Consider the following 27959-nt stretch of genomic DNA (forward strand, 5'->3'; position numbering starts at 1 on the left):
CCTCGTCCAGCACTCCTAGGTTGGCAGCAACAGGTGGCGGCCCCGGCGCCTGCGGGACTGGGAGGGAGGTCTCCGGGGCTCCCGGGGCGGGTCTTGCCGCCTAGCCACTTCCCCATTGGTCCGCGCACAGCGTCAAGGCTGCGATTTTCCATAATGTGTCCTTCCGCCACGGAATATAGTCCTTCCCAAAGGGCAACTTGAAGGCGCGTTGAGCTCCACGGCACTTCCTCCTGAAGGTGACTGCGCCCAGCGAGGACGCGGAGGGGCGGGGCCCGGCGAGCCCGGAGCCAGGATTGGGTGCGGGGCGGGGCGGCGGAGGGATTGCGGCGGCCGCAGCCGGGATAACCTTGGGGCTCGGCGGCCGATTCTCGCACAGCGGAGGGGCGTCGCGAGCTTCTACTTCGCTGTACGGTGGCAGTGCAGCTCGAGCGGGACCGCGCCGGAGGTGAGCGGGGCAGAGGCCGGGCCATCCGTCCCCACCTGGGCTCCGTGCGCCCAGCCAGTGCGGAATCCCGGCAGCCTGTGCACTCAGGACACCCACACCCGGTGCGGCGCAGGCTGCCGGGCATCTTGCACCCGGCTGAGGTCGGGAGAGAGGAGAAAGGCAGCTCGCGCCTAGGGCCTGCTCCTCAGAGCCCCCAGACCCCCAGCTCCTGTTTCTTCCAAAGCCGGCCCTCTCCTGCCGCAGTGCTTACCCCCATTCCCGCCCCATCCCCGACTCCTTCTCGATCTGCTTCCATCATCGCCTTCCTTCCATCATCGCCTTCCTTTCATCATCGCCTTCCTTCCATCATCGCCTTCCTTTCATCATCGCCTTCCTTTCATCATCGCCTTCCTTTCAGTATTCCCTCCTCATCGGGTTCCTTCCTCTCCTCCCTCCACCCCCCACTCCTCTGTTCTCCTTCCCCCCTTCAGCAATACCATTCCTCCTCCCCGTCTTCACCCTGGCCATGTCCCCCTCATTCTGATGCTTTCCTTGTAAACTTTCCTCGAAATCCGGTCCCCAGCTCCCTTCCCCCGTGCCGCCTCCATTCAGCGTCGTGTGCTCTTCCCGCGTCCTTGTCCCCCTCATGCTTACCCCTTCCCCCATTCATGCTCTGCTTCTGCCCCTCCTCCCTCCATTCTGGTCACGTCCGCTCCTCCGCATCCCTCTCCTCGGCTCTCTGATTCGTTCCGCCCGGGTCTTCGCCCCTCCCCTCCGTCCTGGTCACGTCCGCCTGCACCCCCCGCCTCCCGGGTCTCTGCAGCATGTGGGTCCTGGAGCCCCGGGCCCGCATCCGGCACTCATCGCCCGAATCGCCGTGGTGTGCGGATGGGTAGGGCCGGCTCCGGTGCGGCCGAGGGATGTAGTGGCGGCCCCGGGCGCAGCTGGAAGATTACGTAACCCTCGGCCTTCCCTCTGCACGGAGGAAAGGGGGGTTGTCCTGTGGCGCATTCCTGCTTGAAGCCTCCTGGGATTCGCTGAACTGGCCCCGAAGGGGTCGCGCCGCTCCCTCCCGGCGCGGCGGGCCTGCATGTCCCGGCCCGGAACCCGCCCTGCCCCGCCCTCCGGAGGACCAGTGCAGCCTCACCTCGCTGAACATAGGCTCCGGGATCGCAGACCACTGAGGTCTCGGGTGGGTGGGAGCAGGTTATAGGCAGAATTATGCCCAGAGCTTGGCGCCACGCACCGCGTTCACGCCATAAAATCTCTGTGCTAAGCTGTTTGGGGAGAGGGCTTGACTAGAAATGTCACAGCCCGCAACATTCAACAGTGTCATTAGAGAACTAACATAAAAGTTACCAGTGGTAAGTGCTCCGAGGCAGGGACCGCTTCCTGTTGGGTGAGGGAAGGAAGGTGGTGGAGAAAGGCCACACAAAGTGGCATCACACCCCGGGTTTGAAGCAGAAGAGTACCTTCCAATGTGAAGCTTGTTTAAAAGTCCAGTCATGAAAAAGCATTCCTTGGCTTTTTATCTGTGTTCTTCAAACCCAGACATTGATCCTCTCCTGTACATGTGAGTCTGATAGCTAAGGTCAAGGCATGATGGTCAGAAGCATTGGGAAGTGAATAGGCTTTTAGAATCCGGTTTGACTCATTAACATGAGTCAAAATGGGAGTAACATTTTCTTCCGGATTGTTAAAAGGATTGGTTACTATACACTTAGCTACAAGTATATATGTTGAAAACTCTGTGCACTGCGCTGCTGAATCTCTAGTGAGATATCCAGAAGAAATGGCTCCAGGTGTGTTCTTTGGTCACTGAGCACAATTACTTGAACTGTAATGGAGCATGAGGGCTTATCTTCTCCATGCCATCCCCAGACACACTCAGGAGTTAATTTTGGGATTAACTATTTAGTCAGGTTTCTAAATACCAGACATCTCCTGGAAACCAATCCCTTAAGGGATCCTGGTAGAGTGTTTACAGAGTAACTAATAATGTTACCTTGCAGCTCTCCACTTGCTACAGCAGCACTTTGGTCTCCTGAGCATCAGGTCCTGTAGACAAAGAGGGGCAGAATTCCAGCACTTGGGTGTTGGGCTGTGAGAGTAGAAACAAACTTGCAACTCCCAAACTCAGATCTGTAAACGCTTCCCCACCTGCTCCAGGTGTTTAAGGATTTGCTTAGCCAGGTGAGAAGTGTGAGGTTAGGATCGGAGGCAGAGACGGTAGCATCCTGTTGGCAGGACTGAGGGTGTGGCCACTCCCTGGGCTACAAAGGATACCCTAGGTCAGGACTCCTGCTCTGTGGCATTGTTAGCAAATAATTTACTCTCCTGTTGCGCAGAGATGCTGTTGGGAAATGCAGTGGGGAAGGTATCCTGAGGGGAAGGATATGTAACCCATCACCAGGTGGGGGCAAGGGGGGGTGCCTCTGAGAGGAAGATGACTCAGCCTTTCAACTTATCTGCTTTTGAGAGAATTCTCTTCATTGGGTGAGTGGGAAACTGCACTGTGGTCTTCACAGGTTTAAAAAGTCCCTTCTCTCCGTTTAGTGAGTCAAATAGTGAAGCATGCATTTTCCCCGAGTTAAAAATGGTTTCAGTTAAGTGAAAATGGTTGTCGAGGTGCCCCAGCTCTCTCTACTGTCCTGAGCTTAGACACAGTGTGGCAGAACCCCGAACCCCATGCCCAGGCCATGTAGTCCACGCACCTGCATTCCTGAGGCTTGTGTTGGGGGGTGGGGGGACTTTGGGGAGAGCTGTCATGGTCATGAATAACAATGACTGAAAAAAAAGTCTTTAAACTCCTTTCTGAGTTACTGGACTTGAGTCAAAATCAGTGGACGTGAGTCTCTCTTCCTGCCTTGGTATAGCTGCTCCCATTTTAAGCACTGCATTAGGAGTGCTAAATTTATAGTTTAACAAAAAGCATTATCGGGTTTCTAATAATTTGCCAGTGACTTGGCAGATTTGGTAGCTGGGACTCCAAACAGCTAGCACCTCGTAGGAGTTGCTTTTGTGCCTTGATTGTTTCAAGGGGGGGTGGTTCACAGGAAAAGCCATTTTATTTCTTAAAGCTGCGTGTTTCTTAATGTTGAGGCAATAGAAGAAATGAGGAAGTGCCTTACCAGCTAGAAAGTACAAAAAACGCAGCTCTTGCATTATCAACTCACACTACCCTGGTTGTAATTTACTTTGCTTCAGCTTGTATGAAGGCATGTCAGGATGTGTTATTTTCGCCAAGAGTGAAGACTGAGCTCAAGGTAGGGGGAAAATGACTCATTTGACATTTTATTTCTGAATCATTCCAAACGTCCACAGTCAAATCTCAATTAGCTGGCGCACTGCAAGGGTGAGTCGCCCATATGAGGATGTTGAGAGGTACAGAAATGATTTCCTGGGTAAGAGGTCTTAGAGGAGGGGCGCCTGGCTGGCTCAGTCGGTAAAGCATGCAACTGTTGAGTGGGGTCGTGAGTTTGAGCCCCATGGAGATTACTTTAAAGAAGAAAAAAGTTTTTTAAAAGTCCTCTAGGACCGTGAGTCATCACTTTAAACCTCAATTCTGGGACAGCTAGGAATAGAGCTCAAGGAAGACTGTTATTAATATTAGCACACTTTCTGGGGACTTGGGTCTAAGAGCCAGCCTTAGACTAGATAAATGAATAGTGTGATTGTTTGGGGCTTTTGTTAAAGGAGCTGTTTCGGGGGAGGTGAGCCAGGGTGTGGAGGGGATGGTGGTGTGCAACATCTGGTGGGCCTTTCAGCCTTCTGCCAGGAGAGCTCCGCAGGGGAGGTTGGCGGGGGCCACCAAGTGGTGTGGCGCCCCGCCCCTGCAGTGGTTTGTGCCTGTCTGCACGTAGGAGGGTGAGCCAGGCTGCAGTTCCTCCGGCGGCCTCTGAGACAGACCTCCCCGACTTCTGTCCATAGGCAAAGCTCCTGGGGAGCTCTAAGCCTCTCTTTCCTGACGCCAGCAAGCTATGTTTGGAACGTTAGGCAGGGGCCCTAGTCGGGGGAGATGCCACGACCAGCTATGATAGTGCCAGCTTAGCTGATCCAGTCTGAAAAGTCTCTGGAAAGGAGCCTCTTCCTTCCAAGCCTTTGAAATCAACCTACAGCTAGTATTTATTGAACTTTAGACAACTGGTGTCTTCCATGTTTGCAGCAATGAGTGCAAAAGGGTTACCCAGTCATGGTATAGTAGACAAAACCATGGACAGTTTGCAGTAGCCCTGGGAGTTTTGATGTAGTTAGAGGTAGGGAAGTAGAGACTTGATAATCTGGTATCCCTCTTTTTTACTACACTAGAAAGCAGATGACTAAATACCACCTATTAGGAGGGTGAACATTTTAAAGCTCTTGACAATATTGAATGTTGGTAGAGGTTTGAGAAGGCCAGAACTGGTCCTGGTTGGTTGTAAGTGGACAGAACCACTTTAGAGAGCAATTTGGCGATATTTAGTAAAATAGAAAATAAACATACATGTGACTCAGGAATTCCATTAATGGATATATATATAGAAGCTCACACTTGCACAAGGAGCCATGTACTAGGAGAGTTGTTACTGTGTTGATTCATAGGGGAAAAATTGACTTAATGGGGGGCGGATGGCCAACCTGTAAGGGAACACATAAATAAATGTGGTCATGCAGTGGGCCAGGACAGCAGTGCACACGAGTTAACTAGGACTACATACCCACCGGAGGTGTCTCAAGTGTGCAGAAGAAAGCAAGAGGTTTACTTGTACAGTATTCTACTTAGGGCATTTTATTTTATTTTATTTTATTTTTACTTAGGGCATTTTAGGAAAACAATATTCTAGGGGTCGGTATAGATATAGATAACTTAGATTAGAAGGATACAAAATTCTTGACAGTGGTTGGGTGTCAAAGTTCGGGATGGGCTGTGGAAAGGGTTCGAGAGGCCTGGGGATGGAGGGGAAAATCAACTACAAAATTGTAATGGTCTTGGTTGGTTGGTTGGTTGGTTTTTTTAAGTCTGAAGGAATGCTGGCTGAATGCTAGTGGTCACCTCTGGGTGGTAGAAATACAGGTGTTAATCTTTCTTTCTTTCTTTCTTTCTTTCTTTCTTTCTTTCTTTCTTTCTTTTTTTCCCCCTCTAGTTGAAAGTAAAATAGAAGCAGACCTGTGAAGGTCACTGTAGGAAGACCAGTCAGACAAACTAGGTCATTGTTCTTGGAGAGCTGGCTTGGCCCTTCCTCCCTCATCCCCCCCTTCCTCTCCGTCTAGTTGGGATGCGGGACAGCTCCTCCTGTAAATGCTGGGTGAGATGGCCTCACCTTGCAGAGGCTGTCACTGATCCTCGTTGTACCTGACTTTGAAGGGCCCTAAACTACAGACTCCCTGGTCCCTGCCGTTTCCAGAGTATGAACATCCTGCCTGAAAACACTGCCTCATTATGTTAAGCCTTGTAAGGAGGCGTCATAACACAGGACAAGAGCTTCATCTAGACTTCCTCCTTCAGACTGAAACCAGTTCTCTGCTCTGAGCATCTGTGGTCAAGCAAGGACATCTGAAGGTTCTCTGAGGTGGGACTTCTTGCCCTGGAGCTGAGTGGTCCTTTGTGGGGGTGGGACCATTTTGTATCCACTTCTGTGTCCTAGTCATACTCTAGTTTGAAACAGGACCTGAGGTTCCTACTTACAAAGTTGAAGTCCCTTAGGTTTAGCCCTGAATAAATAAAGGAAGGGAATTTTACCTGAACCTGTGTGTGGGCTCATTTGTTTTATGTAACCAGGTAAGCTAGACTTTGCTGTCTGTTATCGAGCCTGCTGAGGGTAGAAGGGACCACAGCTAAAAATTGATTCTCCTCTATACCCTGCTCCATATGCAAATGCACGGTAGCATTACTCTTAACTGTAGATCAGGACAGATAGCTGTTTGGTGCAGACTTCACTAGGTTCTTTCGGTGACCCAGCACCCATGTTGATCTTCTTGTCACAGATGAGGGCCTGTCTTGGGAATTCTGTTGCTTTCTCATCTCAGAACTCCTGAGAGCAGGCTGGCCTGAACACTTCTTCTGTTCTAAAGATTAGGGAATTGAAAGGTCTTCCTTGTGCTGGCTTGGAGACTTGGAGGTGTAGCTAGCACATTGATGACAGAACAAGGAACACAATTGGGGACATCGGGTGCCATCGTGATGGGGTAGCTGTGTATGGTGAGGTCGGCATCAGAGCAGTGTGATTAAAAACTGCCTTAACGCTCATACAGGCTCTGGGCCAGGCTGGTTTACTAGGGCAGAATGATTTGGGCCTTTGTGAAAGAATTGGTGGAGTGAAGCGTGAATCTTTCCGGCACAACTTGCCAACAGTACTGGCTCTGAGAAGCAGCATGTTGTCTTTTTTTTATATGATCCCTTCCACTTTGGTTTCTGGAGTGTGGCCAAAGAATTGTGTCTGGCACGGAGGACGCTCTAGTTTTAGAGAACAGAAAGGTGGGACCAGGTACACATGGAGCTGAGGCGTGACTGTGCCTACCCCCTTCTCTAGGTCTACACTAAGGCCTCTCATGGTGTCTCGTTTCTCACAGAGGAGAAATGGCTCTGAGGAAGATTCTACTGCAGGGGCTCAGGCTCAAGAATAAGGTTCCCGTACCTGGGCCCAGCATTTGCCAGCATCAGTGGATACGCCGGGTCTCCACTGCTGGCTGGAGGTTGGCTGTGCATGTCTGTGCCTCCCGGGGAGGAGGATGCAAGAGCAAGTCGGACACAGGCTGGGCTGCATGTCCTGGCAGGCTGCTGTCCACATGACCAGCACGAGGGCGGAGAGCTCTTCCCAGAGGCCCGCCCTGAGAAACCACGGCTTGGGCTGCTGCCCTGGGGCCAGGGGAGAGTCCCACGGTGTTTGAGGAAGAACCAGAGTTAGGTGGTTGGCAGGATGGGCACCTGGTGTTCAGGAGGAAGAGGCTTCTGGAACACCCGGGAGACAGGCAGCAGAGTGCTGACCTTTTCAGCAAGGGAGGCTCCAGGGCGCAGCCTGAGTCAGGAGACCAGTCAATCCCTGGGGACGAGACCAGAGTTCTCTGGTTTGGTAGAGGTCTTTGAGGGCCTGTTGAGATTTCGTAGGAGTCAGGACAAGCATGCTTTTTATTCCTTTTTTTCTTTTCTTTTCTTTTTAATTGCTGGTGTGGAAATCCACTCAAACGCCAAATAATTTTTTCATTTGCTATTTTTTGCATTTCATGGGCAAGGTGGACAAAAACTCAGAGCTTGCAACACCTCAGATTTCATTTGAGGTGGTAAAATAGAGTTATTGTTTGTGTGCCATATAATTGTATCTGCTAATGGCATCTCCTGTCCTTGGAGTCTGCCCTTCTGTACCAGAACATCCTTGTCATAAAGATTTTGCTGTGAAGCTTGAGGACAGACTAAACAGGAAAACAAGTTTGCTGGATTTGGGTGTGGAACTAACAGGCTTTTGGCATAGAATTGTCTTGCGGACTATATTAACTTTTTTTTTTTTTCTCTTTGAGGTTCTGAATGCATCGAGGTTGGCCTTCTTAAGCCAGTGGAACGGTCTGGCAATGCATTTGTGATCTAGGGCCTGAGATGTGTTATCTCACCTCTGCCACATTTAAACAGAGTATTCCTGAAGTGTGTAGAGTAATGGTTGATAATGAAACTGGAGGCTTCACTTTTGTTTTAATTCCAACACTTTTACTAGGAAACTTGCAAATATTTCATTTTCAGAAAAGGTGCGTTTGTGATTTTTTTTTTTTTAAGATTATTTATTTATTTATTTTAAATATTTTATTTATTTATTTGACAGACAGAGACACAAGTAGACAGAGAGGCAGGCAGAGAGAGAGGAAGGGAAGCAGACTCCCTGCTTTGCAGAAAGCCCGATGAGGGGCTCTATCCCAGGATCCCGGGATCATGACCTGAGCCGAAGGCAGAGGCTTTAACCCACTGAACCACCCAGGCACCCCTGTTTATTTATTTATTTGATAGAGATCACAAGTAGGCAGAGAGAGTGGGGGGAAGCAGGCTCCCCACTGAGCAGGGAGCCCGATGTGGGACTTGATTCTGGGACCCTGGAATCATGACTTGAGCCGAAGGCAGAGGCTTTAACCCACTGAGCCACACAGGCGCCCTGTGATTTTTCATAATAAGAAAGTATTTCATGTCAGTAAATTTATTAGTAAAGGGAAGAAAAAAATTTGCTGTAATCCTCCCTTCCGGATGACAAGCTGTTACTATTTGCATAGATACACTTCAGTCTTTTATGTATCTTTAATTTAGTATCCCTTCTCTCAAAAAGCCAGGAAGGACCAGGTTTTGTTTTTGTGGGTTTTGTTTGTTTGTTTTTGTTTTTTTTTAAGATTTTATTTGTCAGAGTACATAAGCAGGGGGAGCAGCAGGCAGGAGGGGGAAGCAGGCTCCCCACTGAGCAAGGAGCCCAATGCAGGACTTGATCCCAGGACCCTGTGATGATGACTTGATCCTAAGGCAGGTGCTTAACTGACTGAGCCACCCAGGCATCCCATGACTAGGTTGTTAAATAGAATAGTGAAATGTTAGTAAGCCACAGACTTAAAGAGAATTTAGAGGGAAGATAATCTGGGTATTTGGGGGGAGATAAGCATCATAGAGAAGACAGTAAGAACTTACCTGCAAATATCCATGACCGGGTTCTTGGTATTTCCTGGGGAGTATCTGTGTGTTTTTCTCTAACCTAGCTGAATCTCCAGGAGCAGCTACCACCCAGTTACCTGGTTAATAAGGTAATATTTCCATTACCCCAAAGAACTTCAGTTATACTCAGCTTCTACCTTGATCCTTGTACAGCTCTACAGAGCAAACCTTACTCAGCTCCGAGCGGTCTTTGCAAGTGGGGCCAAGGAGGCACCCTGAGCCCAAAAAAGAACATTATGTCACCGGAAGCCCAAGCCCCGAGAACACAAGGTATGACCCAGTAACCTGTGGCCCCAGCCAGGTCTCTGCAAGGAAACCCTCATGTCTCAGGTCTAGAGGCAGCGGATGATTTTGTTTTGTTTTTTGTTTTTGTGTTTTTGGTTTTTGGCAGCTGGTGATTTTTAAGAAGATTGGGGTTTAGCTACTCTAACCCACTCATTCAGATCTTACTTTGTTAACGATAACAGTCCTCAGGCTGGATGAAGACTCCACTTGGAGGCCACAGGAGGCCTTTGTGTTCCAGTTGGCTGGGCGTGCCCCCTGCTGCCATCTCTCCAGTCATGTTCCCTTAACAGCCAGAGGCACCTAAGCCCCACCCTGTGCTTGGAGGGCACTCGATAAAGGAACCCTGGCCTCCGAGGCAGTCCCTCTAGGAGTTCAGGAGTGCTTCAGATGTGGGGAAGGGGAGAAGGGCGGTATCGCTTTGATTTTGACCACAAGGCATTGAGATACTGGTCATTCAGCAGACCCTGGAATACTTCCAAGGACTAGGTGCTAAAAGATATGAAACCTAATAGGTCATGGAGGAGAGGACCTTCAGACGTTTTCGATTTAGTGCCCGGTGTGTATTAGGGAGTCAGGAAGTGCACACTGAAAGGAACAGTGCATTTGGCATGTGGACTAGTTGGCCAGGATCTTATGTCCCTATTTTTTAAAGTTTTAGCTTTTGTAGCTCAGGACTCGTAGTCATCTGTTTTCAGTAGCTGACAGAAGGTTTGCTCACAGCTGGTCACAGAGTTTCTTGGGCTTTTAATCAGAATTCTTGAAGGTACCAGAGACGGGTTGAGATGCTTGCTGTATCTGAGCTACCCCAAGAGGCCACAAAGTCAAGGACAGGAGGAGAAAGAGTAAAAGTGATATATGTGGGGTGCCTTGATTTAGAGCCCTGAGGTTTAGGAGGAGCTGGGACAGGGCTGAGGAGGGGCTTGTTCTGGAGCCTGGGCTGAATTCAGCCTTCAGGCTCAAGGGTGTTAGGAGTAGCCCTTGGTCGGAGGAGAGCTGGAGGAAGGGACAGCCTTGTGATGAGGAGTTTCACACTCAACATCCTTACCTGATGGTTCTTCAGTCATTGCCTGGAAGCTTCTTTAGGTCTTTGTAATCAGCTTACTAACTGGCTGAGTGAGTTTAGTTGTTAGTCAGTAATGAAGAAGTCAAAGGTCGGGACCAGCTGTCAGGATTGTGACCTGGCTTGGTTAATTACCTGAAACAGATAGTCTTTGCAGTGTACTGGGCTGAAGGGGAATTGGGATGGTGTATCAGAAAATAGAAAATCAGATGGGAAGAGGATTTGGCAAGCCGTCTTAATTTCCTCATGCTATAACCATCCTGTGAAAGTAGCAGTAATGTTTTCAGAACCAGACCAGTGCCATTGGGGGTATCTCTGGTTTATGCAAATTGCTTTGCAGGTCCTGAAGTCCTGTGGACCAAAGGTAATTGTCGTTTTTAGGTACAGACTCCTGGGGCAAAAGATTGTGCACACAGGGTTTTGGATCATCTTTGCTTCCTGTCCAAGGACTGGTTTTTACTGTCTGTCAGGGACCTGGAACCTGCTCCCCTACCACACTGAGTTGAGGAATGAATGTAGATAGTGTTCCGGGTTAGTGAAAATCTCGTCTTCCAGAGCTCAGAGGACTGCCTGGATGGTGTTACCTTTGCAACCAGGAAGGTAACTTCTGAGTTTGGGTGGGAATTGTTAAAAACCAATGTGGATGCCCTGCCCTATAACAGACATTCATAGCTTTGGGATAGCTTCTCATACAAAAATCTCTATTTGCCAAGGTACTAAAGAAGGAGTCTGTTTTTATATTACTGGTTATTTCACTGGAAGATTGGTTACAACTTTCTTTGGAGGCAGTGCCTGTGATTTGGAGGTAGTGGCTGTGAAATGTTACTAGTAGGATTAACAGGAAAACTGTCAAGGTGGGTAGTAGCCCATCGTAAGGGAGGTCTGCTTACAGTGGATACTTGGGAAGTACTGCATTGGGTACGAGGTTTTAAATTGTTCTTTGAGGTCCACTCTGCTTGCTCGAGGTCGCGTGAACCCTCAGCCTGACTTGAGGAGTGCCCACACGGCCGGAGCGTGGCGGGGCTCCCTGTGGCTTGTGCACAAGTGTGCTTATTGAGTTAATGTGTAAGCAGGAAACAGCCTCCTGCGCCAAGGGATGTATTAACCACCTGGCTTCTCAGACTGATCACTCTCCCTCTTCAGCTCCCCTGGATCCAGGACCTCAGCAGCCATGTCGAAGCCTCACAGTGACGTCGGCACTGCCTTCATCCAGACCCAGCAGCTGCACGCGGCCATGGCTGACACGTTCTTGGAACACATGTGCCGTCTGGACATCGATTCACCACCCATCACGGCCCGGAACACTGGCATCATCTGTACCATCGGTGAGCAGTTGTGCCCCCCCAAAACAAGGGCTTCATAGGGCCGTGATCTTTTCTTTCCGGAAGAGACACACATGGTAAACCTGGGTGCTGAATGAGATGCTGCACAGGGTCTTGTGGGGACTGGGGTCCTGGGAAGTTGAGGTAAGGAATTTGCATGCTCTCTGTTTGCTGCTAAAGGCAGAATTTTGATGGTGTCTTCCTTAGCACATCTTCTAGGAGCATCTCAGATATCTAGGGAAGATCTTTTCGACATGCTCCGTGCAACCAAGATTCTGTGGTGGGAAAACTGGCTAGGCTTTCCGGGGAGAGTAGAGCGGGTTGGCGGAGTCTCATTTAGGCTTTCCTTGTTAGATAGGAGCCTGTAGGATTTGATTGGAATAGAAGTGTCCCCTTAAATCAAGACAGTGAACAAGACACAGTAACAACCTTTATCTGCTTTTGAAAGAACCTTAAGCGATTTGTAGGAGGAAAATTCAGGGGAAAAGACTATCAAGGGCTCTTCAAACTTAAAAGTGTTATTTCTCCTTTGAATAATTAACACTTTGCCTTTAAAATTTTTTTCTCACTAGGCCCAGCTTCCCGATCGGTGGAGATGCTGAAGGAGATGATTAAGTCTGGAATGAATGTGGCTCGTCTGAACTTTTCTCATGGAACCCATGAGGTGAGCCTCAGCTAGACGGTTTGGCCCCTGGGGCAGCGTGCAGGAAATTGGGTGCCAGTGCTCTGTTCATTTAGCCACAGAGAATCAGGCAAGAAAGCATCTGGGGTGTAGAGCTAGTGCAGAGATCTTCTTTACTGGCCTGTCCCTGCTGTCCTTCCCCCATCTCCTGCCATCCTACCTGGCCAAGTCTCCTTACACGGAGACAACCTCTTTGGTTTTTGGCCATGGTTTTCCCACACACCTGTGGTGACAAAAGTGCCAGGGTTGCGACACTGGCTGGCTCAGGCAGCGCAGCATGCAACTCTCGATCTCGGGTGGGGGTTCAGGCCCACATTGGGTGTAGAGATTGCTGGGAAAATAAAGAAACTTAGAAAAGAGTGGAAGGGTCTTCTGGAGAGCACCATATAAGCTATTAGGGACCAGGGCCACAGTGTTTGACACCACCTACCTCTGGGTCTCTGTAACAGTTCCTGTTGCAGAGGTGAACCAAAAGGTCACCCTGAAGACAGATTTCTGGCCTAGTTTAGACCCAAGAAACTGAGCAGGTCCAGGAGAGGGGTTTCTACCACTGCGAGTTCAGTGGTGAGTCTCCGCACCGACACTCCAGCACAGAATACCCTGTTTGCTCAGTGCTGTGTGGCTGGCCTTTCTCTTCCCAGGGGTTCCCAGATGCATTGAAATGAAGTCAGCACACTTCTCGGGCAGCCCGGGAGGAGTGTGTCTGCTGAGGCTGTGTAGGACCTGACTTGCCCTGTGGGTGGAGGACTTGTCCAGGGACCAGGTGGCAACTCCTGGGACATGCTCTGTCCCCACTCCTGTTTCCAGACTCATATTGAGGGAGAAATGGAGGTTCCCTGAGGGACAGTTCCTTTTAAAACCCATTGGGCTGCATCATAAGCCATGGGATTCCATACTGGCATTGATACAGAAGAAATGAATGAGCATGACTTTCCCCTCTCTTGACTTCTGATACTTCTTATTCAGAATAAAGAAAATGCTACCCTGTAAAGACAAGTGGTGAGGGGTTGCCCTGTGGCATTTGGAAACCGGTGTTCAGTTTAGACTAAAAATAAAGCCTCAGAAAGTACAGTCCAAGAAGTGAATTTCTCCTTCTGGAAATGTGAGACTCGTGGGTTCCCTAACCTGGTGTTTCATAAACAGCCTATGGCCTGGCAGACGTCCGGCCTCCAAATGTCATGAGGGCCTGACCAAGTTTAGAGGAGCTGTGCTCAGCTAGTGCTTCAGGCACCTTAAGACACGTCTGTGCTGCCATTCTGTAATTTTCCAAAATCGGGGTCCTTGTCCGGAGTTACCAGGAATTTTTGCAAGTGTTAGGTTAGCCCAAAGAAAGAGCTAAAGATACCAGTGGGGATTGGTTCACCATTGATCCCTGCTGCTGTACCGTGCCAGGGTCTCCTATGTGCAGCAGAAGCAGCAGAAATAGATTTTAAGAAGTTGACCTTTAACTAGGCTTGATGGCCTCTTCCAGCCAATCCAGTAAATTAACACCGCCACAGCTCCAAAACAGCAAGGCCATGGGGTGTCTGCTGCACTTGCCGGAGGGGGGGCCTGGCCCAGGGATTTGGGTGTGTTTATTTTCCCTTTTTAGTCTTTATTTATTCTATATATTTTTTTATTAACATAGAGTGTATTGATTTGGGTGTTTTTAGACTACAGGAGGCATTTGGAGATAATAATCTCTGCTTCAGTTCTTATTCCCAGAATCGAATTGGGGTTTAAAAAACACACACACACACACACACACACACCCAGGCCCTTGTTGCAGGTGTGAAGTTTTTGACCAGGATACAGTAGTCTCTGGGGTCAGGGCTTTGGAAACTCATCTGAAATAATTCTCATACTGCATCATGTAACATAAACAGTTTGACCTCATGTCAGGGCTCTTCATAGGCTCCTCGGACTAGTGGCTGCACCAGGTTTTCCCAGCTCTTGACAATTTTTAAATACTTTCTAAACAGCATTGAAGTTACTTTCTCTGCCTGACGCTGTCAGAGGGACATGTACTGTCAGCATCTGATCTCCTGCCGGCTTTGCCCGCCATGGTGTCCCTAGCCCCGTCTGCCAGTTCAGGTGCGCACGATGTGTTCTTCTGAACATGTGGTCCCAGAGATACTGACTTTGAGACAACCTAGATTTAGAACTTTCCACAAGGACGGTGTTGACTGATGGACTTCCATACCACTTGGTTGCATCCAGCGGAACCACGCCATAGTGGGAGACTGTAGCACCACCAGTACACCTTCCAGAGATGTACCCAGAGATGCCAGGATAGAGGATTTGAGTAGTGTAAGACCTAATATTCTCATCGATACGTGTACAGTAGATGGCTTTATGGCCTCCAAGAACAAAAACACATGCTTATGATTATACAGTTTATTAGGCCACCAAAACCCCTCAAGTTCCATAAAATGAAAATTACAGAGACTCCATCATATTCTCGGGCATATATTTTTCTTTTAACTTTTTTTTTTTTTATGGAAATTTTAAGTCTAACAGTAATCAAGAAAACTTAGAGGGGCATGGGCATCCTGGCAGCTCAGTCGGTTAAGCATCTGGCTCTTGATTCTGGCTCTGGTCATGATCTCAGGGTCCTGCTGAGTGTGGAGTCTGCTTAGGATTCTCTCTGTCCCACCCCACGCCCCAAAAAGAGAAAAAGGAAAAAAGAAAACTTACAGACTTAAATGTACTTAGCAGAAGGCAAAAGTCTTAATGAAAGTAAATGAAATAAATACTTAACTCAAACACTAGGGACCAAATAATCTAAAAGGCATGAAGGAAAAGCATAAATTTGACAAACTAAAAACCCCTGTAAAACAGAAACTTCCAGGAAAGCCTGGTCAAGAATGAGGAGGCACAAAATAAAAAGAGAGGGAAAAGGGAGTATTACCCATACATTTGAAGAGTGTTTAAAAGTCATAAAAAGACTTACACTTTAACTTCTAGAGGTTGAGATGAAATTGACTATCTTCCAAGAAAAGGTAATGTCCAAGAAGTGGAAAGTATAAATAGATTAACAGCTTGAAGAAATTGAAAAGGTGACTGTAGGCTCTAGCTCTGCTCAGACCACCGGCCTTGAGGACTTGGATGGCTTACTTCTGTCTCCCCTTGGAGAAGCGGTTACATCCTCTGTCATGCCGTTTCAGAGCCACGTGTATAGAAGTCTTTCAAGTATGTTCTTTGAAGCCAACACACCCTGAGAGTAAGATGAGACCAGGACAGTAGCCTAAGCAGGCAGGTTAGCATGCATGCTCTGTCTTGCTTAGAGAGAAGCAGACAGCAAAGGTAAAATTCAGCAGCCCACATCCAACCATCTACTGAAAGAACTTTCCTGCCTTATACCCACGTAAATTTTACTCAAGAACACGAAGTCCATACTGGGATGAAACTGAGTGGCCAGTAGGAGATGATGGTGACATTAAGGGCTCACATCTGTTCTAAGGACTTCCATCAGCTCTGAGTAAAGGGCATTTGACAACGTGAAACACCCATTCCTTCAAGAAAAAAATTACCTCCATGTTTTATTCTGTGCTGTTCTTACTGTGAGCCAGCAACAGAAAGAAATATTTGTAACTCAGAGTACGGACCTCTGCCCCCCGAAAACAAGCCAGCAGTCTTCATTAGAGACTGTAATTAGAAGGAAGATTCTCAGACCCAAGCTTCATGCAGTACCGTCCTTGGAGCTCGGACTCTGGTTCCAGCTCCCCTCTAGCTGCCTTGCAGGTGCTGGTCTCCTGGACCAGCTGAAGGACAAGGCTCACAGGTGCTGACCTCTGTGCCTCTGATCAGCAGCGTCCTGTTGGTTCCCCGAAGAACTCTTAACGTCTTGGCTTTGAGTCTCATTTTTAGTCAGATCATAGTGGCAACTGAGAAAAGGGCAATGGCTTAGGAAAAAGATGGAGGTCAGGGCTGTTGGTTTGGAGAGAGGCCATCCTTAGTCTTCCTGGGCCACTCCAGAAAGTGATTGTGAAAACCAGGTCTGCGGGACCTTAGCAGTGGCTTGTTTAGCTTGGGCCATTGTGAGCTTAAGTAAATAACTCTGGAGTTTGAATTGTTGTTGGGATCAATAGAGGAAAAGCTCAGAATTGCCAAATCTATCAGAGTCTGACCCTGATTGCCAGACCAGTGTGACCCACACCCAGGGGCAAGGTCTGTATTCCAGTAGTCCACTGTATTTGCCGAGGGAGTGTAATGGGTCCCAGGGAACATAAGGAGGACAAGCTGCTTTCATGTTGAACCGTGTTGATGGTGTTGATGCCATCCCTGTAGAGCAGCATTCTGAAGTTTCTAAGATTGGCCCTTGAGTGAGTGAGTGCTGTGGAAGAAGGGGGTGGAAGCCTAGGAGACCGACAGGAGCAGGTAGAGGGGGAATGGCTGAGCCTGACGCGAGATGCAGAAGGTGGTCTAGAACGTCACAGGCTTTTCCTGAGTGATCCGCCTCAGCTCTAGCGCTGGGTCCACACATTCCAGCTTCCTTCTTTCCCCCTAGTACCACGCAGAGACCATCAAGAATGTGCGCGCAGCCACGGAAAGCTTTGCTTCCGACCCCATTCTCTACCGGCCGGTTGCCGTAGCCCTGGACACCAAGGGACCCGAGATCCGAACGGGGCTCATCAAGGGCGTGAGTATCGTGGGGAGCAGCAAGAGGGAGGGCGCAGGAGGGCGCGGGCTCCAGAGAGCCAGCCTCTGCAGTCTGCCCAGCTCAGGCGCTCCTCGGAGTTCAGATCCTAGACGGGAGAGTCCTGTTCGTCACTGTCAAAAAGGCTGATTTGGCGTATTTGGCTTAACACAGAGAGAGACGTACTTTTTACTCTAAAAACCTGCTTCTAAGTCTCTGTCCTTCACCGCCCCCCCCCCCTTCGTTTACATAGTGGGACTAAAACATTGTAGGTTTTCCTTGGGTGGCTTCCTTGAGGTAAGATCAAGAACACGATCAGGGATTCCCAGAGCCAGAAGCTTTCTTGTCACTTCTGGTGGAGATGTGAGCATGGTTCCCCGGGGGGGAAGAGCTTTTCTGTGGGCTCGCAGCTTACTCTCTGGTCTGTAGAGCGGCACTGCGGAGGTGGAGCTGAAGAAAGGGGCCACGCTCAAGATCACCCTGGACAATGCCTACATGGAAAAGTGCGACGAAAACATTCTGTGGCTGGACTACAAGAACATCTGCAAGGTGGTAGAAGTGGGCAGCAAGATCTACGTGGACGACGGGCTTATCTCTCTGCAGGTGAAGCAGAAAGGTTGGTACAGGAGGTGGCACGTCATGCTCTGGAACCATCTTCAAACGTCCCCTGACCCAAGGACGGTGGGAAGTTTGGCTGACAGCAAGGTCCGCTCTGTTTGTTCTCAGGAATTCCTTTTATTATTCCTTGTGCTTTAAAACACACTTCAGTCCAACTTTATTGCCCGCTCGGGGAGCATCTGAAATTTTTACCCATCCTCACTGTTTCTGCTTTTCTGCTTTCCTCCCTGGGAATGACAGCTAATATTTAAGAGTCAGGTACTATGCTAAGCATTTTACGTGGTAACTCATTTAAATTTTAAAACAATCCTCCTGAGCAGTTATTATCCCAGTTTGACAGGTGGGGAAACAGGCACAGACGGGTTAGTCGACTTGGCCGAGATTATACAGGTAGTGAGTTGGGATCTGAATTCTGAACATACCCCCCCATCCCCAATTACGTGCAGGTGCTGACTTCCTGGTGACGGAGGTGGAGAACGGTGGCTCCTTGGGGAGCAAGAAGGGTGTGAACCTCCCTGGGGCCGCTGTGGACCTGCCTGCTGTGTCGGAAAAGGACATCCAGGATCTGAAATTTGGGGTAGAGCAGGATGTAGATATGGTGTTCGCATCTTTCATCCGCAAGGCATCTGACGTCCATGAAGTCAGGAAGGTCCTGGGAGAGAAAGGGAAGAACATCAAGATAATCAGCAAAATTGAGAATCACGAGGGAGTTCGGAGGTGAGTGCCCCTCTCTGTTCCCTGCCTCCCTCAGCCCCAGCCTTGCTTTGTAAAAAGCAGACCATATCCCATGAATACCCAGGTCCTAGACCTGGCGACCTGCCCATCTGAATACAGACTCTCTAGCTGAGGCCGGATCTGCTCAATCCAAACACCTGAAGAAGGGAAGCAGATGGCTATTGGTATTCGTATTTATTTATTTACTTGGTTTTATTTGTGTTTTAAAGTTTATTTAAATAATCTCTACACCCGATGTGGGGCTCGAACCCGCAACGCTGAGATCAAGAGTTCTTCTGACTTAGCCAGCCAGGGGCCCCAAGCCATTGGTATGAAGGGGGAAAAAAGGTGTATTATCTTCCCATAGACTCGGGGACCAGTGTTGGAGGGGGACTGGGTCTGTGCTTACAGGGTTAGAGGCCATTATGCTGTCCTTCTGATCAGAAGCACTGCTTTGCTGGAATAAAGGGACCTTTCCCCTCATCCTCCACTTCTGCCACCATTTTCCCCGATGGCAGGCTCTTAAGAAGGGGCTCTTTTTTGGTCCCTCACCTGGGAGATCTGTGGAAGCTCCTGGTGTCCTTGTCTTCATGAAGGAAGCAGCTGGCCTGATGCCTGGGCTGGCTCTGGCACATCATCTTCCTGGAGGAAAGTGCATGCCTCCTCCGGTGTGCCTGGGCCCAGCTCCATGTCACCACCTCCCCAGTATCCCTAGGTAGAGCAAGTGAGTACGCCAGCTTGGTGACATCTGTTCCTCTTGGGCTCCCTACTAGGAATATAAGTCAGCACAGCTAAAACCCTAGATCTGCTTGTGTGGATTAGGTGTGTACTTGGGGAGGGCGAGAGGACTGGCCCTGCCCACTGTTGACCTTGCCGTGCTTAGCTCTGTGTAGATGTCCTTTGTACCAGGCAACACGGAGTCCACTTTGCCGTCCTGATAAACCGTGGGTTATGCTAGCTGACCTTGGCCGCAGGCCAGGCAAAGCCACACATCCTTTTGCCTTCAGCAGGTGGGAGGAGGCTGTCTCAAGGAGCAGCCCTCAAGTATCCTTGGCTGGACGGCCACGGACCTTTGTATCAGGAGTAGTCAGCTGGCCTTGTGTTCTTAATGCCTGGGAAGTGCTGGCTGGAGTGCCGGTGGTAGAGAGATGCCCTTAGAGGGGCCTCAGGAGATGCAGGTGGAAAGGAGACAAACCCACGGGGCTTTGGAAGAAACCTTGTCCTCTCCCTGGCCCCTTCGGTGATGTTCCCATACTAGTGCTAAAGACGGTCAGCAAGTGGAACTGTTAGCCTGCCTTGGGAGACAAAGATTGCTGGGAGACACTGTCACCTCTGCACACCCAGGGTGAGGTCGCGGACAGCTTTCCCGGTGAAGGGCTGCTGAGTCCGAGAATGTAGGAGAACCTCCTGAGCCTCACTGTTCTTGTGGCCTTGTTCCATAGAGCCTCTCTCCCTTCCTACCCCCTCTGGCAGGTTTGATGAGATTCTGGAAGCCAGCGATGGCATCATGGTGGCTCGTGGTGATCTAGGCATTGAGATTCCTGCAGAGAAGGTCTTCCTTGCTCAGAAGATGATGATCGGGCGGTGCAACCGAGCCGGGAAGCCCGTCATCTGTGCGACGCAGGCATGTGCCTCTCTTCATGCTCACACGCTTTGGGGGGGAAGGGGTGGTGCTGCCTGGTCTCTTCCCAGGATTCCCCCCCCCCCCACCTCTCAAACACACACACACACCAGGGAGTCAGTGTGTAGTCCTTCCTCTCTGAAGGCCGCCCCGGCCGCATCTCACTGTGCTCTGTGTCCTCCCAGATGCTGGAGAGTATGATCAAGAAGCCCCGTCCCACCCGGGCTGAGGGCAGTGATGTGGCCAATGCAGTCTTGGATGGAGCCGACTGCATCATGCTGTCTGGAGAGACCGCCAAAGGGGACTACCCGCTCGAGGCCGTGCGCATGCAGCACCTGGTGAGTTGTCCGGGCGGGGCCGGGCCAGGGCGGAGGCCAGCTCCCGTATGGAGCGACACCCTTTAGGCTTCTGTGCCCACAACCTTTTGTGATCCTCTGAGTCACAACAGGAGTGAGGAGGTGTGTGCTGGGGGAGAGGGGTGTCTTGGTTTTTTTTTTCTTCTGCCTTCCCTGCCCACACACCCTCTCCTGTTCCCTCCTGTTTTGGAGGTGTCCTTCTCCTCCATCTGTCCTCAGACAGTTCACTTCGGTGTCAAGGCTGTGAATCTGCCCCTTTCTCTGGACAGCCCAGAGGACCCAGGTGCTTCTGTCCTGTTCTGGGAAAAGCCCTGGGCTCCTCCCAGCCCACCTGTCCGGCTTCCATTTGGGTCCCCACCTGTCCCACATGAGGTGCCTCCGCCGGGGGCCCCGGGCCTGTAGCGGAGGCTGTTGGGTGCACTGAGCTGGCGTGCAGGTGATAGAGCTGGCCTTGCATGCATGGCATCAGCAGCTGGGCCCGCTTTGCTGAGCTGCTGCACTCGCCTCAGGCTGGAAGGTGAGGTTTGGCGACTGACAGCAAGTCCATAAGTCGATACAGGTGGAAAGAGACCGAGCCTGCTGGTCCTGGTGTGAGAGCATCCAGAAGGGTCCTGGAGGTGGCCCTTCTTCCCCCACCAGGCAGCTAGCTCTCAAGGCGCTTCAGCTTGGCCACGTCCCACTGCCTGGCTCCTTCTCAGCTCCCCAGCCCTGTCTGGTCCTGCTGTAGATGCAGTGAAGTGTTAACCTAGGGTTCAGTTACCAGGCCTCCTGAGGCCTGGGAGACCGTGCTACAAATTCACTTTCTTAAAATGGTCCAGTGTCAGTGCTTATAACATGAGCTTAGCAAACTCGCCTCGGATCCTGAAGTGTTTTTTCTTTGACCTTCCTATTCCTTTCCCATCAGCACAGGATCCCCATGCCCTTTGTGTGGTGCCCCTCTCCTGCAGTCCCCCAGATATAAATACCCCTTCCTCCTTCACTTTGTGTGTCCGGTTACTAGGTTATAGATCGATGTAATCTCCATATTCCCTGCGTGATAGATGTCACCCCAACTTACAGAGGAGGATTATGTGATGATACAGCCTCAGTTTGAACCCAGATCTGCTGGCTTCAGAGCCAGTATTCTTCAGGAACAGAGGGCTTTGTCCAGCTGGAGATGAGGTCGGGTCTCCAGCAGGGGCCTGTACTGGGCTCAAAGAATAAGAATCCTGCTCTGGCCTCTGAGCTTCTGTTGTTCTTCCGTATCCCAGTCTTTCCTCTGAACAGACACCTTAGAGAGAACCAAGGGCTTGGATGGCCCTGCTCAGAAGATAAGTGATGGGCTCTGGGCTAAGTGGTGCAGGCCTCTCCTTTCCACACCCCCAGTTAACACTGGCTGAGAGCTTCTCTTAACCATCCACTGCTTTCTCTTGTATCTGAGGCCATTAACCACCCATAACTAAGGGCTAGTAATCTCAGGTATGGTTCTGTTTCCTGTTCATGTCTCCTGTCCTTTGGACTGCATGCTGTCCCTTCTTAGAGGAAGAAAACCTTTAACCTAGTAAATCCTGCCACGTACTTGCTTCTACTGTCAAGTTAATGAGATGTTCTGATTCTCCCCACACCCCTCAATCTCTAAGATGCTGGTGATTGCGTTATAGTCCTCTGAAGCTTACATTGTCTTTTCAATCCTTGATGCTCTCTGAGCAGGTGGTCTGTGAATAACTGAATGGCTTTCTCATGACTGTGATAATCCTTAAATTTTGATCCAGTGTCCTGTTGCGCTCACCTGTGTGCTTCCACAGGCATCTGTCCCTTCACATGGCTGTCCCGCGTGCCCCTCACCAATCTGCCATTTTCCCCACCTTTGTGCTTGGACCACGGTGAAGCTGCGTGGCTTTGGCTCCAGCTGACCCCAGCTTTGCGGCGCTACTCAGCGTGATCCCACGGCCGGCCACTGGAAGGGCTCGCAGCAGCCCCGTGCCTGGAAGCCAGGCGCCCAGCCCTGCGGTAACCAGACAGCCATGTGAGGAGGGAGGGCCTGTTCCTTCCTGTGAGCTGTGTCATGAGGCAGCATGGTCAGGTCCTGCCAGGGAGTGGCATGGGCCCAGCTTGGGCATGCTTCTGTGCCGAGTGCTAGAGCTTGCCGCCATGTGGTCTCCCTGTGCCCCTGCCCCCAATCAAAAACCCCTTCCCAAAGGGAAGAACCAGTTTTCCCTCTGTGGGAGGGCAGCAGCAATCAGTCGATGCCGGTAATTCTCCACCCATCCCTGAGCCTGGGGCTTCCATCATGCTGCCTCTTTGCATCTGCATGAAGGACAGATTTAGCCAATTAACCCAAGTTCACCTTCCTCTGATTAATTCCCCATTCTGTCTTTCCGTGTGTTGTCTCTCGTTTTCTCCCTCCTCCTTCCCTCTTCTTGCCTCTCCTCCCCCCTCTAAACCTTACAGATAGCTCGTGAGGCTGAGGCAGCCATGTTCCACCGCAAGCTGTTTGAAGAACTTGTGCGAGGCTCGAGCCACTCCACAGACCTCATGGAAGCCATGGCCATGGGCAGCGTGGAGGCTTCTTATAAGTGTTTAGCAGCAGCTTTGATAGTTCTGACGGAGTCTGGCAGGTAGGGCCCCAAGGGCAGGTAACTCCGCAGGACTACCAGCCTCTTGCTCCAGCTGGTCTAGAAGACAGCTAGGGCCCTGCCTCTGGGGCCTGGGCTCCGGTCCTCTTCTCTGCAGGAAGCCAGCCAGGGAGGTCAGGGCAGGGCAGGACCAAAAGGGCCCTCAGCTCGGTAGGTGCAGTGGATGGCACAGGCTGCTGGTGAGGGACTCGTTCCTGTGAGCCTTGATCTTGCTCAGCTCAGCCCCTCCACTGGTTGGCCTCTTGGCCCTCACATGCAGGGCCATGTCCCTCTCCAGCTGTCTGTGCGACTCTTCCCCTCCCTCTCCCTTGTGACGCAGCTCTGACAAAGCTCTGTCCCCCTCTTGTCCCTCTGGACGGATATTGCTCCCCTAGATTGCCCGTGAGGCAGAGGCCGCCATCTACCACTTGCAATTATTTGAGGAACTCCGCCGCTTGGCGCCCATTACCAGCGACCCCACAGAAGCCGCCGCCGTGGGCGCCGTGGAGGCCTCCTTCAAGTGCTGCAGTGGGGCCATAATCGTCCTCACCAAGTCCGGCAGGTAGGAGGTGGCAGTGGCTCCCAGGGGATGCCCTGCTCCGGGGCACCTTCCGTGGGCGTCCTGAGAGCAGTGCATTGAACGGGGCTCGGAGGGCCCTGAGCCCAGGTAAGACCCCTTGGCCTGCCACCTGGGCCCAAAGGACTCTAGGCAGCACTCCCTGGTGGTGTTGGAGCATTTGTATCCAAAGCGAGTTCACAGCCTCGAGATAAACCAGAGACTTAGTTACAGAACTACATACAGATAGACCCACTACAATGCTTATTTGATCACTTACAAGCCAATCTTTTAAAAAAGTAAAAGGTGGCCAGTTTTGTTCCTTCCAGCTACCATGTGTTTTTTAAAAGTTCTGTTCAGAAAATTCATGATGTTCCCCAACGTGCTGTTTGGTTGGTGCATCTGTCCCTGTCTGCCTTTGGGCCCCAAAGGCAAGTGGTTTCAGGACCAGGAAAGGTCACCACATTGTCTCGCTGGCACTCTGGTGCCGTGCCACCAAGCTGAGGCCTGTGCTTGGCCTTGGACCTGGGATCTCTTCCTCGTCCGGTCACGGAGTTAGCCTCTGTCACTGCCCCGTGGCCCCCGTCTGGGAGTGTGCTCCTCATCCCTGCCCCCAGGGCCACGAGGGACTCCTGGAAGGGAAGGGTGGAGGGGGTCAGACTGGCTGCCTCCACGCTCCAGGGTTGCTGTGCACCAAGGAGCGGCAGGTGGGGCAGCCTGTAGAACTAGGGCACGAGGTCTATGCACATTCCCTCAGCAGAGGGCTCGGGATAAATAGCTCCCGCCATCAGGGCTGACCTTTGTGGAAAGGTTCAGCCTTTGCTGGTCGGCTATTTTTAGCTCCAGTCTTCTGGGATTTCACTTTCACAAGTCCCGACTTCAGCAGTTGCTTCCCTCTGAAAGCCTTGTATGGGGCCAGGCCTTTAGAGGGGCAGTCTCTGCTCTGCCATGGCTTAAGTTTCCCTGACACCTGTTGAGTGTCCTTAGAGCTTGCCTTCTGAGGCCCAGGGGATCCTGCAAGCAAGTCTCCCCAACTCCCAAGACACATCTACAACCACAAGGGTAGTGTCTGTGTGCAAGGAAGCATCTGGCACTGGGGCTCCAAGGGGCCCCCTACCCTCCAGAGGAGCCTTCACAGGTGGAGAGCCTCCCACACTAACCTTCTCATCTCCCGGTCTTGCCTCCTGGGTAATACCCAGATTTTGAAGCCTTGCTCAGAAATCCTCAGGTTTGGCTCTCGAGCCCAGTTGCTGAGACTGCTTCAGGGCCAGGGCGGCTGTGTGGGCAGGGGAGAGGGCACAGCAGGAGAGAAGGCTTATGTTGTACATTCCCAGGGGGGACTGGTGGGCTTCACCCTGTTCCTCGCAGATGTCAGGAATCAGGTGCTATTCACATGCTGCTTGGCTTGTAGCTGTTGCTGGCAGCAAGAGGAGTGCACTGGTGCTGGTGAGGTTGGGCAGGGCTGTATCTGCCAGAGTGGAAAAGTTCAGAGGAGGGGGTTCTGCCAACTGCAGGCCATGTCGGGTGAATGGGTGAGACTGTCCATGCTGGGTTGTTGGTATGATCCTGGGGCCCTGGGCTGTATGAAGGAGAGGAAGGCAGGTGGGTAGCATAGCATAGGAAGAAGGGTCATATTCTATTCCTTGGAAGGTAGAGGATGACAGGCTTCCCTGGCCATGGAAGCACATGCTAAAATGGCCAGGGTCTCATGCTGGCAGAGTGAGTTGGATTAGAGGGTGAGCTGGTGCTGAAGGCCCTGTGGGGCATCCCGGGTGGCTCTGGAACACCATTTAATGGTCTCTTCTGCACGTCCATCATCCCATTTCAGGTCTGCTCACCAGGTGGCTAGATACCGCCCCCGTGCCCCCATCATTGCTGTGACCAGGAATCACCAGACGGCTCGCCAGGCCCACCTGTACCGTGGCATCTTCCCTGTGGTGTGTAAGGACCCAGTGCAGGAGGCCTGGGCTGAGGACGTGGACCTTCGGGTGAACTTGGCCATGAATGTTGGTGCGTGGCTGGGAGCAAGAGCTAGAGCCTGGAGGGGTGTGGGGAGGGTGCTTGAGCACTCATATCCCTAGAGTCCTCCAAAAAGGGGAACAGGCAGACCTTAGGCTGCACAAGAATCCTCACTCTCTTCCCTGGGAGTCTTCTCTGAATCCTCCTTCCCATTCCCTGAAGTTCTGGGCTGAGCCACCAACTTCCTCTTATCTCTCTCTTCCAGTCTGGGGGGCCCCAAACAAAAAGGATCCTGGGTAGTCATGGGTGTCTGTTCTTAGGCATTTGCTCATTACCAAGGTTTTTTTTTTTTTTTTTTTTTTAAAAAAAAGCCACGGCTTCTACACTGTGGGGTGTCATACACACAGATTATGTACTCATGGCCTTTGTCCCTGATAAAAGGAGGTGGCAGTGGATGTGAGAGGAAGCACTCCACCCTCTAGAGTGTAAAATGAATGATGTCCAAAGGTCCCCGGCAACTCTGCCATTCCATTGATAAGGAAGTATCTCGGCCTCCCTCATCTGCTTTGCCTGGGCTGGGAGGCTCTCGCCACCTTGTGGTGGAAGGAAGTAATGGTCCGCAGTCCAGCTTGCATCTCCCACGTTGGAAGTCAGCTAGGTGCCTACCTGCCTAGCTTGGCTTTCACTCACCAACCTTTCTTCTCTTCCTTCAGGCAAGGCCCGAGGCTTCTTCAAGAAGGGCGATGTGGTCATTGTGCTGACTGGGTGGCGCCCCGGCTCCGGCTTCACCAACACCATGCGTGTCGTGCCTGTACCGTGATGGGCCCCAGAGCCCCTCCTCCAGCCCCTGTCCTATCCCCTTCCCCCACCCCATCCATTAGGCCAGCAATGCTTGTAGTGCTCACTTGGGGGCTGTCACGTGGCACTGGTGGGCTGGGATGCCAGGGAAGCTGAATGCCCCTGTAAAACATGACTGATTTTTAGGACCCTGTTCGGGTGAGGTGACCCAGAGCTGGGTTGCACATCGTGTGACCTCACCCAAGCAAGGGATGAAGGAAGGGTGCAGGACTGGAAGCCCTGGAGTTTAACCTGGAGGGCAACAGCTCCTGCTTCTCCTCCTCTGCGTACTCCATTCTGTTCCTGTAGAAAACATGCTCAGAGAACTCCCAATCCTGGCCTGGGGTCAAGAGACCACCAGCAAGAGTAGCAGCATAGGGCAGTGGTTCCAGTTTAAGGAGACTGGCTCGGGCCCTTACTTGCTTCTCCACCCCACTCCGTCTCCCCCACTTCCCCCTTGTGCGTTGTGCACGTCTGTTCCTACACTCAGCTGTCGCTGCAGGCACACTCCACCCTCCATTTTCCCCACTACTGCAGCCGCCTCCAGGCCCGTTGCTATAGAGCCTACCTGTGTGTCAATAAACAACAGCTGAAGCACCCCGTTCTTCTCTTTTCTGATGGGGGCGGAATGGGGTGAGGGGTGAAACCCACCATCTGAGTAGAGCAAAAACAGCAAGAACCTTGCACCTCCTGGTGGTCACTTCTGTGTGGTGACCCAGGCCACCTGCCCTCCTGTCCTCTGTGGTGTACAGACAGAGGTGTTGGGAAAACAGGAGGAGATGACTGTCGTAGAGATACGTACCCCTTCAGCACCCTGAGGAGGCGGTAGCTGGGACATTTTATTGGCTTATTTGGACCAAAGAGGAGAGGCAGAGACAAGTCCCCTCTCTTCTGCTCTGGTGGGTTAGATCTTCACCAGCAGATGTCCCTAGTAAGGGCACTGTAGGAGAACACCAGCTTCTGCTCGGAATATTTCTCTCTGGGCCCTTTGTGCCCCACTGTCTGCCAGTACCCTCCCCCCTTCCATGACAAAACAGGGCCAAGGGGTTCAAAGAGGTTTAGGAAGGGAACGGAATCTGGCTTGCACCTTACTTCTCCGGACCCCTCAAGAATCAAGCCCTACCTGGTGGGAGGAAGCACTGGTCCTTGAAGGTCGGGTGGGCTCCAGGAATAGGGCTTTGGCCTCATTCTGAAGGCCCAGCATATTGTCTCATCGGGCCACTCAGCTTTTTCTGGCCATCAGTCCCTCCTCAGGACCCAGCTTGGAAAAATGCGCAAAAGCATTCCGCCTCCCGGGCTGTACAACTTCCCGACTATCCTGTTTAAAATGTCCTGTGTTCCCTAACACCTGTCCCGTCGGTGCTGTGGGGAGAAGCTGAAACCTACCCTGGAGCTCTGAGTCGGCAGGCTTTAGAAGGACGAGAACCGGTTGCTGCAGTTGGCTGCGGTAGGGCTGAGGAGGAAGAACCTGGAGGGGACCCGAGCTATTTGCTGGGAGGGGCAGGAGGTGAAGACCCAGGCCCGGGCTACCCCGACTTGCGGGTCTGGAAGTACGGGTAGAATCTGCGCTGAGCTCGGGACAGAGAAGCGGAGGAGGAACAGCCAATGGGCGGGGCCCGTCCCGTGATTGCAGCCTGTGGGCGGGGCCTGTCCCACGCGA

At 51.4% G+C, this 27959-nt stretch overlaps 1 protein-coding gene and 1 long non-coding RNA gene across 3 annotated transcripts; one reads left to right on the forward strand and one right to left on the reverse strand.

The window, feature by feature from the left end:
- Positions 1-304: 304 nt before the first annotated feature.
- Positions 305-26896, forward strand: PKM (pyruvate kinase M1/2). Of its 2 annotated transcripts, none has more exons than XM_032342570.1 (11): positions 305-445; positions 11566-11747; positions 12317-12408; positions 16916-17047; positions 17474-17660; positions 18109-18379; positions 19850-20000; positions 20183-20335; positions 22784-22950; positions 25332-25513; positions 26176-26896. In XM_032342570.1, exons 2-11 carry the CDS (start codon positions 11594-11596, stop codon positions 26280-26282), a joined length of 1596 nt encoding a protein of 531 aa, XP_032198461.1. In that variant the 5' UTR covers positions 305-445; positions 11566-11593; the 3' UTR covers positions 26283-26896. The 2 variants fall into 2 exon arrangements, with proteins under 2 accessions (XP_032198461.1, XP_032198460.1); XM_032342569.1 differs by lacking the exon at positions 22784-22950 and adding an exon at positions 23343-23509.
- Positions 26769-27900, reverse strand: LOC116590590. Its single transcript, XR_004285659.1, has 2 exons — positions 27423-27900; positions 26769-27239 (listed from the first exon to the last, which is right to left on the reverse strand). It is a non-coding gene; the product is annotated as an uncharacterized LOC116590590 (long non-coding RNA).
- Positions 27901-27959: the final 59 nt, after the last annotated feature.

The sequence above is a fragment of the Mustela erminea genome, chromosome 5 (assembly GCF_009829155.1).
Source record: "Mustela erminea isolate mMusErm1 chromosome 5, mMusErm1.Pri, whole genome shotgun sequence".
Taxonomy (NCBI): Eukaryota; Metazoa; Chordata; class Mammalia; order Carnivora; family Mustelidae; genus Mustela; species Mustela erminea.

Coding starts and splice junctions, on each gene's coding strand:
- PKM (XM_032342570.1), top strand. CDS start 11,594: ATGTCGAAGCCTCACAGTGACGTCGGCACTGCCTTCATCCAGACCCAG. Junction 17,048..17,473: donor GAACGGGGCTCATCAAGGGC/GTGAGTATCGTG, acceptor TCTGGTCTGTAG/AGCGGCACTGCGGAGGTGGA. Junction 20,001..20,182: donor CCGTCATCTGTGCGACGCAG/GCATGTGCCTCT, acceptor GTGTCCTCCCAG/ATGCTGGAGAGTATGATCAA.